At 44.3% G+C, this 14,840-nt stretch overlaps 3 protein-coding genes across 3 annotated transcripts; 2 read left to right on the forward strand and 1 right to left on the reverse strand.

The window, feature by feature from the left end:
* The first annotated feature begins 4,968 nt into the window (after positions 1-4,968).
* On the forward strand, positions 4,969-6,431 carry LOC136503924 (BTB/POZ and MATH domain-containing protein 1-like). Its single transcript, XM_066498843.1, has 4 exons — positions 4,969-5,369; positions 5,898-5,979; positions 6,210-6,301; positions 6,413-6,431. Exons 1-4 carry the CDS (start codon positions 4,969-4,971, stop codon positions 6,429-6,431), a joined length of 594 nt encoding a protein of 197 aa, XP_066354940.1.
* A 4,022-nt stretch (positions 6,432-10,453) lies between these two features.
* On the forward strand, positions 10,454-11,916 carry LOC136503925 (BTB/POZ and MATH domain-containing protein 1-like). Its single transcript, XM_066498844.1, has 4 exons — positions 10,454-10,854; positions 11,383-11,464; positions 11,695-11,786; positions 11,898-11,916. The coding sequence occupies exons 1-4, from the start codon at positions 10,454-10,456 to the stop codon at positions 11,914-11,916; spliced, it is 594 nt and encodes a 197-aa protein (XP_066354941.1).
* A 1,683-nt stretch (positions 11,917-13,599) lies between these two features.
* Positions 13,600-14,115, reverse strand: LOC136503926 (uncharacterized mitochondrial protein AtMg00810-like). Its single transcript, XM_066498845.1, has 2 exons — positions 13,909-14,115; positions 13,600-13,779 (listed from the first exon to the last, which is right to left on the reverse strand). The coding sequence occupies exons 1-2, from the start codon at positions 14,113-14,115 to the stop codon at positions 13,600-13,602; spliced, it is 387 nt and encodes a 128-aa protein (XP_066354942.1).
* Between the last annotated feature and the right edge of the window lie 725 nt (positions 14,116-14,840).

Consider the following 14,840-nt stretch of genomic DNA (forward strand, 5'->3'; position numbering starts at 1 on the left):
TATCTAAATCCTTTGAATATCACTTGATCATCATCCTTCTTATATACAACAACTTCCTTCTCGGTAAACAAGCATTGAAAGCCAAGATCACACAATTATCCAATAGATAGCAAGTTGAAACTCAATGAAGCAACATATAGCACATTTGAGATAGAATGATCATTTGATATTGCCACTTTGCCCAATCCTTTAACCTTGCCCTTTGAATTATCTCCAAATGTGATTCTTTCTTGTCCATCTACTTCTTCATCTAGTGAGGTGAACATACGAGGATCACCGGTCATATGTTGTGTGCAACCACTATCAATTACCCAATGAGTTCCACTGGTCTTGTAGTTCACCTACACATAAGAGATCAAGCTTTAGGAACCTAAACTTGTTGAGGGCCCTTCACCTTCTCAACAAGTAACTTTGCTACCCAAATTTTCTTAGACCTATTCTTGTTGGGAGGTCCTAAGAACATGACTTTTATCTTTCCACTAGAAACCTTTCTAAGCATGTAATGAGCATTGAAATCAAAAGGTCTAGCATGCTTGGACAAGGGTTGTGCTGGTGGAGTTTGACACTCATGGGCAAAGTGGCCTTCTTGTCCACACTCAAAACATCTCTTTGGCTTTGGCTTTGACTTGTGTTGTTGTTGACCTTGAGCCTTCTTCTCTTGGTTTGCCAAGTACCCAATACCACTTCTATCCATCTAAATGATGGTGTTCATTAGTAGCTCACTTTGAAGATGCTTGCCTCTTGTGAACTTGCTCAATCCATGCTCTTTCTCCAACTTGAGTTTCTTGTTCTCTTCCTTGAGTGCATCATTATTTTTCTCTTCCTTGAGCTTCTTGTTCTCTTCTTTGAGCTTCTCATTCTCTAGAATCAAATCACCATCATGATCAAGAGTTTCTAGCACTATAGTGTTGGTGGTTTTGAGCTCTTCAAGATCTTTCTTGAGTTTTTCATTATCATTCTTGAGCTTGACATACTCATCATAATTATCGGTCTCAACCACTTGCTTGCCCTTGCTACTAGAACTTTGCTCAATGCTCTCAATAATCAAATCATCACATGATGTAGCTATATCAATCTTAACAACATCGTTAGTAGCATCATGTGGCTCATTGGATAAATATTCTTGAGCAATGACAAGATTATCATGATTAATCTTGAGAGTTATATATTCATCTTTTAACATATTATGACTAGTGATGAGCTCATTATGTATCCTCTCAAGTTTATCATATTTTTCTTTAAGCTCTTTCTTAGAAGATTTGAGCTCTTTGAGTTTGGATGATATAGCATCATTTGCTTCTCTAAGCTCAACACTAGCCTTTTCGGCTATATCACATTTAGCTAAAAGAGAATCATTCTTAGCTTCTAGCTTGTCATTCTTAGCTCTAGTCTTTCTAATGATCCTAGTATATTTGTTTAGCAATTTGACAAGTTCATCATATGAAGGTGATTCAAATTCATCATCATCACTATCACTATCACAATCATCATTGTTAGCATGATCATCACTACTACTATCATCATCATTTAATACGTTTCGTTCACCCTTGGCCATAAGGCATAGGTGTGTAGAGGATGATAGCGGTGGTGTCGGTGAAGATGATGAAGAGTCAATCACAATGGCGGCCACCTTCTCATTATCACTATCATCATCGGATGAGCAACTTGATGAATCAATGTCTGTGAGCCAATCACCGACGATGTATGCCTTGCCATTCTTCTTTTTCTTGTGGAAGTCCTTCTTCCCATCCTTCTTCTTGTATGGCTTGTTTTTCTTCTTCTCATCTTCTTCTTCATTACTTGAGTCATCTTTCTTGCCCTTGTACTTGTTCTTGTACTTGTCTTTCTTGGGCTTTGTGCATTGGTGTGCTAGATGACCAAGTTCTCCACAATTGTAGCAATCCATCTCCGAGATTGGCTTCCTTCTAGAGCTAGTGAAGAACTTCTTTTTCTTGCCATCAAACTTGATGCCACTCTTGTTAAGCTTCTTTAGCATCTTGGTGGTTCTTCTCACCATGAGAGCAAGACTTGCATCATCAATTTCATCATCACTTGAGCTCTCATACTCAAGCCTTGCTTTGCCCTTCTCTTGGCTAGCTTTGAATGCTAAGTCATTGTCTTTCTTCTTAGTAGAGGATGAGCCATCTTGTGGTGTGATGTGCATGTACATCTCATGAGCATTGATCCTTCCCAAGATTTATGTTGGTGTAGCGGTGGAAAGATCACCTTGATGAAGCACGGTCACAATATGCCCATATTTGTCAATGGGGAGGACACTCAAAATCTTTCTTACAACGTCGAATGGTTGCATTTGAGTAAGTCCAAGCCCATTGACTTCCTCTACAAGAATATTCAAGCGTGAGTATATTTCATTAGCACTCTCTTTAGGAAGCATTTCAAATGAATTTAGTTTTTTCATGATAAGATGATAGCATTCCTCACGCTCGCTCTTTGTTCTCTCATGGAGCGCACAAATATCCGACCATAGTGCATGGACGTCTTTGTGGTTCCTCACCTGGTTGAACACATCTTTGCAAAGGCCTCTAAAGATGGTGTTTCGAGCCTTTGCATTCCATTTCTCGTAATTCACCTTATCGCCTTGTAGGTGTGTGGCATCCCAAGGTTTTGGGAAGCCTTGTGAGGTGGCTCTAAGTATCCCAACATCTAGAGCTTCTAAATACGCCTCCATGTGGATTTTCCAATAAGGAAAATCATCCCCCTCAAAGATAGGAGGAGGTCCATCCCCGTGAGACATCTTTCTCTAGATGGTTAAGTCTAAATACGTGAGCACGAGGCTCTGATACCAACTGAAAGGATCAAGATGCCCAAGGGAGGGGTGAATTAGGTTAATTCTAAATTTCTTTGCAATAATTAAACCATACGGTTAGCCCAACTTCACCCCTTGTGCCTAGAAAGTGTTTCTAATGTTCTACCGCACAAAAAGTCTTGCAACCTAAGTTCCAATCCTACTCTAGCATGACAATTCTATGAATGTAAAGACAAGAATTGAATTGCTCAAAGTAAATGCTCTAAGTAAAGAGAGAAGGAGGAACACGGCGATGTTTTGCCGAGGTATCGGAGAGTCACCACTCCCCACTAGTCCTCGTTGGAGCACTCGCGTAAGGGTGTAGCTCCCTCTTGATCCGCGTAAGGATCAAGTGCTCTCTACGGGTTGATTATTTGACACTCCGTCGCGGGAATCACCCACAACCGCTCACAACTTGAGTTGGATCATCCACAAGCTCCGTCGGATGATCACCAAGCTCCCAATCACCACCAAGCCGTCTAGGTGATGGCGATCACCAAGAGTAACAAGCACGAACTCTCACTTGACCACGACAAGCCTAATGAGAAGGGTGGATGCACACTTTGCTACCCTTGCTTTCACTAATGAGGTCTCACTTTTGGATTCTCAAATCTCAATTACCTCACTAGGACCTTGCTCTTCTTGGCACTCTTAAGGGTGTTTCTTAGCTGTTAGAATGAGCAAAAGTATCCCCTCACACGAATGAATGAAGTATTTATACACCCGTGTTCAAAACGAACCGTTATGTGCCACTGCGGGGTGACCGGACGCTCCGGTCAAGTTGACCGGACGCCCTGATCAGTTCTCCCCGAAACCCAATGTTTAAGTTGTGAGCGTCCAGTCATGATTTTCCCTCTCTGGAACCTTATTGGAGTCGACCAGACGCTGGCACCCAGCGTCCGGTCACTCACCTCTCAGCGTCCGGTTGCGCTAGACGATTTCATCTTGATCAAATGAACTGACCGGAGTTTGCGCCAGCGTCCGATCACACCAGAACCAGCGTCCGATCAGCATTTGACCCTCCATTCACTTCCAACTCTCAATCATACGTGAATGAAGTTTGCTCCAATTAATCAAGGGTTTTTTAGGAGCTACCTAGTTCTAGATTTAGCAAGTGTGCACCACACCTAACCCACTAGACTCACCTAGGTCAAACTATCCGTCCATACCCCCCTTAATAGGACGGCCAAAGGAAAAAACAAAGTCCTAAACTACTCTAAGTGTCTCTCCAACTCCAAATGACACTTAGAACTAGTTCATCCTTAATCTTGTCGTCCATCCTTTGAAAACCGAAACGATTTCCATCGTAGGGGCATGACAACCATGATTGCCCAATCAATCTCCATTACCATGACCTAACTTAATTGCCTCTGCAAAACACACGTTAGTCATAGTAATTACGTATTGTCATTAATCACCGAAACCCAACTAGGGGCCTAGATGCTTTCAGAGTGGTTGATGATGGTCAGCAGTAGTGGCGATGTGGCAAAGGCTAGTAGTGGTGTGACAGGAGGTGGTGGACGGGATGGATGTCCAACGTAGCACATGAATGGGTACAAGTCAGGCACCAAAAATTGTCAAGAGGGCATGTATTTTTTTTTCTGGAAGAAAAATATTGAAAATTGTTGATGATTGGGTTGTTTCTTCTTTTCAAAATTACAAAACCAGATTTTTTTACTATTGGATATGCCAAGAGAGTGGGCTCCACATAAATCGCCAAGTCGTGGTCATCCTAAATGCATCTCTAAGAGTTTTTCATAAACTCACCATCTAAATCACCATTTGGAGATCTATCTATCTATATCTATCTATCTATACTATAAAAGAGTGAAGGAATTAAAAATAACCTCTCACCGTGATATTCCTACCTACCCTAATTCTTGTCCTTTATATCTACGTTAAAATCAGATCCAACGCATGTAAATCGTCCACCATGATCTGATAAGTGGACCTGGCTAGAAAACTTGTAAACATTTACGCGTGTTTGTCTCTTGTGCAAGCCATGCATTCGTTATTTTTTCACCGATAGTTTTTGTACCCGCCCGCACGTACCCAACGCACGCAGTCAATCAATTCTATATATCTGCCTTCCTCGAGCTCGTGGGTAGTAGTAGATCCAAGTCGAAGAACGACAAAGCCATCTTCGATGCTTTCATGGTGGGATGCCGGGAGGAGCGTGCAATCTTACACGTTGGAGAGCTTCGGGGACCGGCTGGGGGTTCTCAATTGTGAAGCGAAGCGATCTCGAGCCCCTCTACGTGGCTAATGGCTGGGTCACCATCATGTGCGGCGTCATCGTCGTGTCCAACGACCCCAAGCCCGTTCCGCCGCCGCCGCCGTCAGACATTGGGCTCCATCTTGGCCGACTGCTGGACCGCTCCATGGCGACAGATGTGACGTTCATGGTGGGCGGCGAGGCGTTCCCTGCCCACCGTGCCGTGCTGGCTGGCCGGTCGCCGGTCTTTGAGGCGCAGCTTCTTGGCTCCATGGCAGATGCCACCATGCCGTCCATGTCCATCACGGTGCAGGACATCCACCCGGCGGCGTTCAGAGCTATGCTTCGGTTCGTGTACACGGACTCCTGGCCTGCAAACGCAGAGCTAGGAGACTCTCCCGTCTCAAGCTTTTGTGTTTTCAGAAGCTTAATGAAAAGGTCTCGGTGGATACAGTAGGGTCAATTTTAGCTTTCTTTCTTCTTCTGAAAGGGCAGTGAACTTCAACGAAGATGAACAGAAAAACTTTGAAACAGTGCTTGGTGTTCGCAGATCCATCGTCGCCCTTGCCGCTACTACTGTTAATTCTTGTTATCTGGGCTCTTGCATTCAGTTGTTATTACTAATCATAGTATTATTAATTGAATATTCTTGCACAGATGGATGGCGTATGTGTTGCTCAGGGACAGTTGTTGATCATGTGAGCAAAAAAAAACGTGGATACTAACCTCTGCTACTCTGGTTAGAAAACCTGACACTCAGTTTGAGGTCTATGGGCATGACGACATTAAGGTCAAATAGCACATCAGTTCCTTGTTTCTTCATGCTGACTTTCTCCTATCCTACTGTGGTTAATATTTACAAATTGTCGATTACAGATCGAAATGGTTCTTCACAATAAACATCTACTACAGGAACGGCACTGAAAGTCTGGAACAAAGCATGAGAGCTGGTTTTCAAGTAGCTAAGTTATTTTAAATTTAATAAAATCTATAAGAAAACTATTTAAAGTATTAAATAGATATTATTAGGTTAACTATTGAATATATCTGAAGATGTAAATATTGATACTATTTTCCATAGATTTGAATTTGACTTGGTTCAAATCTAGAATTGTATTTTAATTTTTTGGGTTGCAGACAGTACAGTGAACTTCAGAATGAACGAGGACTGCTGCGGGTATAATACAGATCTTGGACGAGGTGCACGTGCACAGCAGTCCTGGGGTGCATGCTGCTGCTTCATTAAGGCACACAGTGGAGTGCACCACCTCATGTAAAAGGTACTGGAGAAATTAATTTATTTAAAACCCATTTAGATATGCATCACCTGGCAATTCAGATCAACTTACTATTCTTAATTGACACATTTGCAGTACTTTTAACTAATGCAGTTGCATGCGGGAGACATAACATAAGAGAAGGTCTGAACCGGAAGTTGCACTCTGCATTTTCAATGTACCTTGATCCAATTAGGGTTACTTCAATATACAATTCTTCAGTTATGAGACAATGTAGTAATTAGTCAATAACTCGATGATAGAGTATAGGATGCTAAAACAAAATCAATGAATAATTAGTCAATAAGATACGTGGCAGCAGCGCTGACGAAGACGCTGGTGGCAGCAGGTGGACATGATCGAACCACATGATCGAACCAGAGATCTCTGATACCAGATTGTTATGTGGCTGCTAGGATTGAGAGGGAGAGGCGGCGATGGAGCTACAGTACCTGTGGATACTGTTCATGCTAGGGAGGGAGGGCAGGGACGGCTGGTTCCCAGGGGAAGCCAGCAACTTAATTGTTGCTTCTTCCTTGACTATAACTGATACATGGTTATCTTTTATAGAGATGACTGACTTGACCCCTAAGAAAATATCCTAACCGAATCAATCTAACATATATATTTCCTAACAAACCAAACCACATATCTCTTTCCTACCAAACCAAACAATCTAATATAACCTGTTCACGTGCTACAGTACCGCGTCGCTACAGTACTGCGTGGGCCCCTGGGCTGGCTCTACTTGCCATAACAGATAGAGTATAGGATGCTAAAACGAAATCAATGAAATGCTAAAACCAAATCAATGAATGCCCATAAACACTATAATGGGGAAAAAAATCAGGTCAACATTCAAAGTTAGTTATGAAGTGAGCGTGAGCTATGGAACTAAGTATTATCTTCTCTACATATGTCTAATTTAGAGTTAACATTGATTTAGTTATTTCTTCAGTCTGAGAAAGCAAAGCAGGATCGATGAACTTTCCGACCAGAGTAACATGCATCATGGAAATAACAGTTGATATTGGTACAAAAATTGGCAGGTAATATTGTTGTGATTATCTTTCTATAATAGATACCAATACCATCACACACCGTTAAGCAAATGGATATACAAGACTGACATGTGCTCTCTGTTGGCCCAATGGGATCTCAGATTCAGATCTGAGAACTATCAGAGGGTAGCTTGGCCCTTGACCGCTGGGATTGAATGGAAATGCAATGTCTTAGTTTTTACAAAGACACTCCCTTGCCCTTTATAGGCAGGGGAAACCCCCACTTACTATAGCATATTCTAACCACTAAAGTTGATGCTGAGTATCCATCTTGTGGTGTTGATGTGCATGTACATCTCATGAGCATTGATCCTTCCCAAGATTTATGTTGGTGTAGCGGTGGAAAGATCACCTTGATGAAGCACGGTCACAATATGCCCATATTTGTCAATGGGGAGGACACTCAAAATCTTTCTTACAACGTCGAATGGTTGCATTTGAGTAAGTCCAAGCCCATTGACTTCCTCTACAAGAATATTCAAGCGTGAGTATATTTCATTAGCACTCTCTTTAGGAAGCATTTCAAATGAATTTAGTTTTTTCATGATAAGATGATAGCATTCCTCACGCTCGCTCTTTGTTCTCTCATGGAGCGCACAAATATCCGACCATAGTGCATGGACGTCTTTGTGGTTCCTCACCTGGTTGAACACATCTTTGCAAAGGCCTCTAAAGATGGTGTTTCGAGCCTTTGCATTCCATTTCTCGTAATTCACCTTATCGCCTTGTAGGTGTGTGGCATCCCAAGGTTTTGGGAAGCCTTGTGAGGTGGCTCTAAGTATCCCAACATCTAGAGCTTCTAAATACGCCTCCATGTGGATTTTCCAATAAGGAAAATCATCCCCCTCAAAGATAGGAGGAGGTCCATCCCCGTGAGACATCTTTCTCTAGATGGTTAAGTCTAAATACGTGAGCACGAGGCTCTGATACCAACTGAAAGGATCAAGATGCCCAAGGGAGGGGTGAATTAGGTTAATTCTAAATTTCTTTGCAATAATTAAACCATACGGTTAGCCCAACTTCACCCCTTGTGCCTAGAAAGTGTTTCTAATGTTCTACCGCACAAAAAGTCTTGCAACCTAAGTTCCAATCCTACTCTAGCATGACAATTCTATGAATGTAAAGACAAGAATTGAATTGCTCAAAGTAAATGCTCTAAGTAAAGAGAGAAGGAGGAACACGGCGATGTTTTGCCGAGGTATCGGAGAGTCACCACTCCCCACTAGTCCTCGTTGGAGCACTCGCGTAAGGGTGTAGCTCCCTCTTGATCCGCGTAAGGATCAAGTGCTCTCTACGGGTTGATTATTTGACACTCCGTCGCGGGAATCACCCACAACCGCTCACAACTTGAGTTGGATCATCCACAAGCTCCGTCGGATGATCACCAAGCTCCCAATCACCACCAAGCCGTCTAGGTGATGGCGATCACCAAGAGTAACAAGCACGAACTCTCACTTGACCACGACAAGCCTAATGAGAAGGGTGGATGCACACTTTGCTACCCTTGCTTTCACTAATGAGGTCTCACTTTTGGATTCTCAAATCTCAATTACCTCACTAGGACCTTGCTCTTCTTGGCACTCTTAAGGGTGTTTCTTAGCTGTTAGAATGAGCAAAAGTATCCCCTCACACGAATGAATGAAGTATTTATACACCCGTGTTCAAAACGAACCGTTATGTGCCACTGCGGGGTGACCGGACGCTCCGGTCAAGTTGACCGGACGCCCTGATCAGTTCTCCCCGAAACCCAATGTTTAAGTTGTGAGCGTCCAGTCATGATTTTCCCTCTCTGGAACCTTATTGGAGTCGACCAGACGCTGGCACCCAGCGTCCGGTCACTCACCTCTCAGCGTCCGGTTGCGCTAGACGATTTCATCTTGATCAAATGAACTGACCGGAGTTTGCGCCAGCGTCCGATCACACCAGAACCAGCGTCCGATCAGCATTTGACCCTCCATTCACTTCCAACTCTCAATCATACGTGAATGAAGTTTGCTCCAATTAATCAAGGGTTTTTTAGGAGCTACCTAGTTCTAGATTTAGCAAGTGTGCACCACACCTAACCCACTAGACTCACCTAGGTCAAACTATCCGTCCATACCCCCCTTAATAGGACGGCCAAAGGAAAAAACAAAGTCCTAAACTACTCTAAGTGTCTCTCCAACTCCAAATGACACTTAGAACTAGTTCATCCTTAATCTTGTCGTCCATCCTTTGAAAACCGAAACGATTTCCATCGTAGGGGCATGACAACCATGATTGCCCAATCAATCTCCATTACCATGACCTAACTTAATTGCCTCTGCAAAACACACGTTAGTCATAGTAATTACGTATTGTCATTAATCACCGAAACCCAACTAGGGGCCTAGATGCTTTCAGAGTGGTTGATGATGGTCAGCAGTAGTGGCGATGTGGCAAAGGCTAGTAGTGGTGTGACAGGAGGTGGTGGACGGGATGGATGTCCAACGTAGCACATGAATGGGTACAAGTCAGGCACCAAAAATTGTCAAGAGGGCATGTATTTTTTTTTCTGGAAGAAAAATATTGAAAATTGTTGATGATTGGGTTGTTTCTTCTTTTCAAAATTACAAAACCAGATTTTTTTACTATTGGATATGCCAAGAGAGTGGGCTCCACATAAATCGCCAAGTCGTGGTCATCCTAAATGCATCTCTAAGAGTTTTTCATAAACTCACCATCTAAATCACCATTTGGAGATCTATCTATCTATATCTATCTATCTATACTATAAAAGAGTGAAGGAATTAAAAATAACCTCTCACCGTGATATTCCTACCTACCCTAATTCTTGTCCTTTATATCTACGTTAAAATCAGATCCAACGCATGTAAATCGTCCACCATGATCTGATAAGTGGACCTGGCTAGAAAACTTGTAAACATTTACGCGTGTTTGTCTCTTGTGCAAGCCATGCATTCGTTATTTTTTCACCGATAGTTTTTGTACCCGCCCGCACGTACCCAACGCACGCAGTCAATCAATTCTATATATCTGCCTTCCTCGAGCTCGTGGGTAGTAGTAGATCCAAGTCGAAGAACGACAAAGCCATCTTCGATGCTTTCATGGTGGGATGCCGGGAGGAGCGTGCAATCTTACACGTTGGAGAGCTTCGGGGACCGGCTGGGGGTTCTCAATTGTGAAGCGAAGCGATCTCGAGCCCCTCTACGTGGCTAATGGCTGGGTCACCATCATGTGCGGCGTCATCGTCGTGTCCAACGACCCCAAGCCCGTTCCGCCGCCGCCGCCGTCAGACATTGGGCTCCATCTTGGCCGACTGCTGGACCGCTCCATGGCGACAGATGTGACGTTCATGGTGGGCGGCGAGGCGTTCCCTGCCCACCGTGCCGTGCTGGCTGGCCGGTCGCCGGTCTTTGAGGCGCAGCTTCTTGGCTCCATGGCAGATGCCACCATGCCGTCCATGTCCATCACGGTGCAGGACATCCACCCGGCGGCGTTCAGAGCTATGCTTCGGTTCGTGTACACGGACTCCTGGCCTGCAAACGCAGAGCTAGGAGACTCTCCCGTCTCAAGCTTTTGTGTTTTCAGAAGCTTAATGAAAAGGTCTCGGTGGATACAGTAGGGTCAATTTTAGCTTTCTTTCTTCTTCTGAAAGGGCAGTGAACTTCAACGAAGATGAACAGAAAAACTTTGAAACAGTGCTTGGTGTTCGCAGATCCATCGTCGCCCTTGCCGCTACTACTGTTAATTCTTGTTATCTGGGCTCTTGCATTCAGTTGTTATTACTAATCATAGTATTATTAATTGAATATTCTTGCACAGATGGATGGCGTATGTGTTGCTCAGGGACAGTTGTTGATCATGTGAGCAAAAAAAAACGTGGATACTAACCTCTGCTACTCTGGTTAGAAAACCTGACACTCAGTTTGAGGTCTATGGGCATGACGACATTAAGGTCAAATAGCACATCAGTTCCTTGTTTCTTCATGCTGACTTTCTCCTATCCTACTGTGGTTAATATTTACAAATTGTCGATTACAGATCGAAATGGTTCTTCACAATAAACATCTACTACAGGAACGGCACTGAAAGTCTGGAACAAAGCATGAGAGCTGGTTTTCAAGTAGCTAAGTTATTTTAAATTTAATAAAATCTATAAGAAAACTATTTAAAGTATTAAATAGATATTATTAGGTTAACTATTGAATATATCTGAAGATGTAAATATTGATACTATTTTCCATAGATTTGAATTTGACTTGGTTCAAATCTAGAATTGTATTTTAATTTTTTGGGTTGCAGACAGTACAGTGAACTTCAGAATGAACGAGGACTGCTGCGGGTATAATACAGATCTTGGACGAGGTGCACGTGCACAGCAGTCCTGGGGTGCATGCTGCTGCTTCATTAAGGCACACAGTGGAGTGCACCACCTCATGTAAAAGGTACTGGAGAAATTAATTTATTTAAAACCCATTTAGATATGCATCACCTGGCAATTCAGATCAACTTACTATTCTTAATTGACACATTTGCAGTACTTTTAACTAATGCAGTTGCATGCGGGAGACATAACATAAGAGAAGGTCTGAACCGGAAGTTGCACTCTGCATTTTCAATGTACCTTGATCCAATTAGGGTTACTTCAATATACAATTCTTCAGTTATGAGACAATGTAGTAATTAGTCAATAACTCGATGATAGAGTATAGGATGCTAAAACAAAATCAATGAATAATTAGTCAATAAGATACGTGGCAGCAGCGCTGACGAAGACGCTGGTGGCAGCAGGTGGACATGATCGAACCACATGATCGAACCAGAGATCTCTGATACCAGATTGTTATGTGGCTGCTAGGATTGAGAGGGAGAGGCGGCGATGGAGCTACAGTACCTGTGGATACTGTTCATGCTAGGGAGGGAGGGCAGGGACGGCTGGTTCCCAGGGGAAGCCAGCAACTTAATTGTTGCTTCTTCCTTGACTATAACTGATACATGGTTATCTTTTATAGAGATGACTGACTTGACCCCTAAGAAAATATCCTAACCGAATCAATCTAACATATATATTTCCTAACAAACCAAACCACATATCTCTTTCCTACCAAACCAAACAATCTAATATAACCTGTTCACGTGCTACAGTACCGCGTCGCTACAGTACTGCGTGGGCCCCTGGGCTGGCTCTACTTGCCATAACAGATAGAGTATAGGATGCTAAAACGAAATCAATGAAATGCTAAAACCAAATCAATGAATGCCCATAAACACTATAATGGGGAAAAAAATCAGGTCAACATTCAAAGTTAGTTATGAAGTGAGCGTGAGCTATGGAACTAAGTATTATCTTCTCTACATATGTCTAATTTAGAGTTAACATTGATTTAGTTATTTCTTCAGTCTGAGAAAGCAAAGCAGGATCGATGAACTTTCCGACCAGAGTAACATGCATCATGGAAATAACAGTTGATATTGGTACAAAAATTGGCAGGTAATATTGTTGTGATTATCTTTCTATAATAGATACCAATACCATCACACACCGTTAAGCAAATGGATATACAAGACTGACATGTGCTCTCTGTTGGCCCAATGGGATCTCAGATTCAGATCTGAGAACTATCAGAGGGTAGCTTGGCCCTTGACCGCTGGGATTGAATGGAAATGCAATGTCTTAGTTTTTACAAAGACACTCCCTTGCCCTTTATAGGCAGGGGAAACCCCCACTTACTATAGCATATTCTAACCACTAAAGTTGATGCTGAGTATATTCATAACACTAGGCTTGAAAGCCAAGAAAAATAAAAAATATAGGAAAAGTAAGATACAAGTGCTTTAGCACTAGGTCTATCTATCAAATCTTCCCCTAAGCCTTGTGCCGAGCACTGGAGGTGATCTGCTGTAGCCCAATCCTCTCCCTCATCTCCTAGAACTTGGACTTCCCCAGCGATTTGGTGAGAATATCAGCCAGCTGATCAGTAGTGGCAATGTGACTGGCATTGATGCTCCCATCCTCCAAGCAATCCTTGATGAAGTGATACTTGATGCGAAGGTGCTTGCTTCTTTCATGGAAGACAGGGTTCTTTGTCAGAGCTAGAGCAGACTTGCTATCCACCTTCAGCTCAACCACATCCACTTTCTGCCAAGGAGCTCTGCCAGCATCCTTGACAGCCATAGCGCCTGAGTTGCTGCAGTGGTGGTAGCGATGTACTCCGCTTCACAGCTCGAGAGGGCCACCACCTTCTGCTTGAGGGACTGCTAGCTGACCAAGCAATCACCGAGGAAGAACATCGTCCTGGTTGTGTTTTTGCTGGTGTCCACATCGTCGGTGAGGTCGCTGTCGTAGTAGCCGACGAACCACGCCGTGTTGGGGGCCCTTCTGTAGTGGAGACCGTAGTCGAGGGTGCCCGCCACGTAGCGCATGATTCGCTTGACGGCCTACATATGCTCCATCATCGGCCACTCCATGAACCGGCTCATGTACCTGACGGCACACGCAATGTCCGGCCGGGTATTGATCAGGTAGCGCAAGCTTCCGATCAGCCATTGGTAATGAGTTGGATCGACCTCCTCCACTGTGCTCTCCCGACTCAGCTTGAGCTTCTCCTCCATCGAGGTGTGGGCCGGATTGCAGCCTGTCATGCCGCTGAGCTCATGGATGCGCTTGGCATAGTGGGTTTGGTGGAGGGAGATCCCGCTGGAGTCATGGCGCACTTCGGCGCTGAGGTAGAAACAGAAGAGACCGAGGTTGCTCATGTCGAACGCCTTCTTCATCTACACCTTGAATACCTCCACCTTCTGCTCTTCAGCGCCGGTGATCATGAGGTCGTCGACATAGACACCGACTAGTAGGACATTGTGTCCCCTGCCCCGCCGGTACACCGCCGCCTCGTGCGCACTTTGCTTGAAGCCCATCTTCTTGAGTGTGGCGTCAAGCTTCGCGTTCCAAGCGTGCGGTGCCTGGCGTAGGCCGTAGAGTGCCTTGTGCAAGCGGTACACCTTCCCTTCTTCTCCGGGGACAGCATAGCCAGGTGGCTGGCACATGTAGACCTCCTCCTTGAGGTCGCCGTTGAGGAAGGCGGACTTCACGTCCATGTGGTGGACTTGCCACCCCTCTTGAGCTGCCAGCGCAAGGAGGACACAGACTGACTCCTTGCGTGCCACGGGGGCGAAGGCGTCGTCGTAGTCGATCCCCTCCTGTTGGACGAAGCCTCGCGCCACCAGCCATGCTTTGTGCTTGATCACCACGCCTAGCTCATCCTTCTTGAGCTTGTACACCCATTTCAAGGTGATGGGGCGGTGTCGGCAGTGGCACCAGCTCCTAGGTGTGGTTTTGCTCGACGAACTTGAGCTCTTGCTCCATCGCCGCCCGCCACGCCGGATCACCCTGTGCCTCAGCATAAGTGGTCGGCTCACCAGCGTGCGTCAGATGTAGCTAGGCGAAGAGTTGCTTGGGCTAGTCTGGTGGAGACTGTTCTCCAAGGATGTTCGCCACCATG

This window comes from Miscanthus floridulus, chromosome 14, assembly GCF_019320115.1.
Source record: "Miscanthus floridulus cultivar M001 chromosome 14, ASM1932011v1, whole genome shotgun sequence".
NCBI classification, from domain to species: domain Eukaryota; kingdom Viridiplantae; phylum Streptophyta; class Magnoliopsida; order Poales; family Poaceae; genus Miscanthus; species Miscanthus floridulus.

Excerpts from the sequence above, each read along its gene's own strand:
- LOC136503924 (XM_066498843.1), top strand. The coding sequence starts at position 4,969 with ATGCCGGGAGGAGCGTGCAATCTTACACGTTGGAGAGCTTCGGGGACC. Across the intron at positions 5,370-5,897 it reads GCGTTCAGAGCTATGCTTCG|ATCGAAATGGTTCTTCACAA; the intron begins GTTCGTGTACAC and ends TGTCGATTACAG. Across the intron at positions 5,980-6,209 it reads GCATGAGAGCTGGTTTTCAA|ATCTTGGACGAGGTGCACGT; the intron begins GTAGCTAAGTTA and ends GGTATAATACAG.
- LOC136503925 (XM_066498844.1), top strand. The coding sequence starts at position 10,454 with ATGCCGGGAGGAGCGTGCAATCTTACACGTTGGAGAGCTTCGGGGACC. Across the intron at positions 10,855-11,382 it reads GCGTTCAGAGCTATGCTTCG|ATCGAAATGGTTCTTCACAA; the intron begins GTTCGTGTACAC and ends TGTCGATTACAG. Across the intron at positions 11,465-11,694 it reads GCATGAGAGCTGGTTTTCAA|ATCTTGGACGAGGTGCACGT; the intron begins GTAGCTAAGTTA and ends GGTATAATACAG.
- LOC136503926 (XM_066498845.1), bottom strand. The coding sequence starts at position 14,115 with ATGAAGAAGGCGTTCGACATGAGCAACCTCGGTCTCTTCTGTTTCTAC. Across the intron at positions 13,780-13,908 it reads GGGAGAGCACAGTGGAGGAG|GCCGTCAAGCGAATCATGCG; the intron begins GTCGATCCAACT and ends GAGCATATGTAG.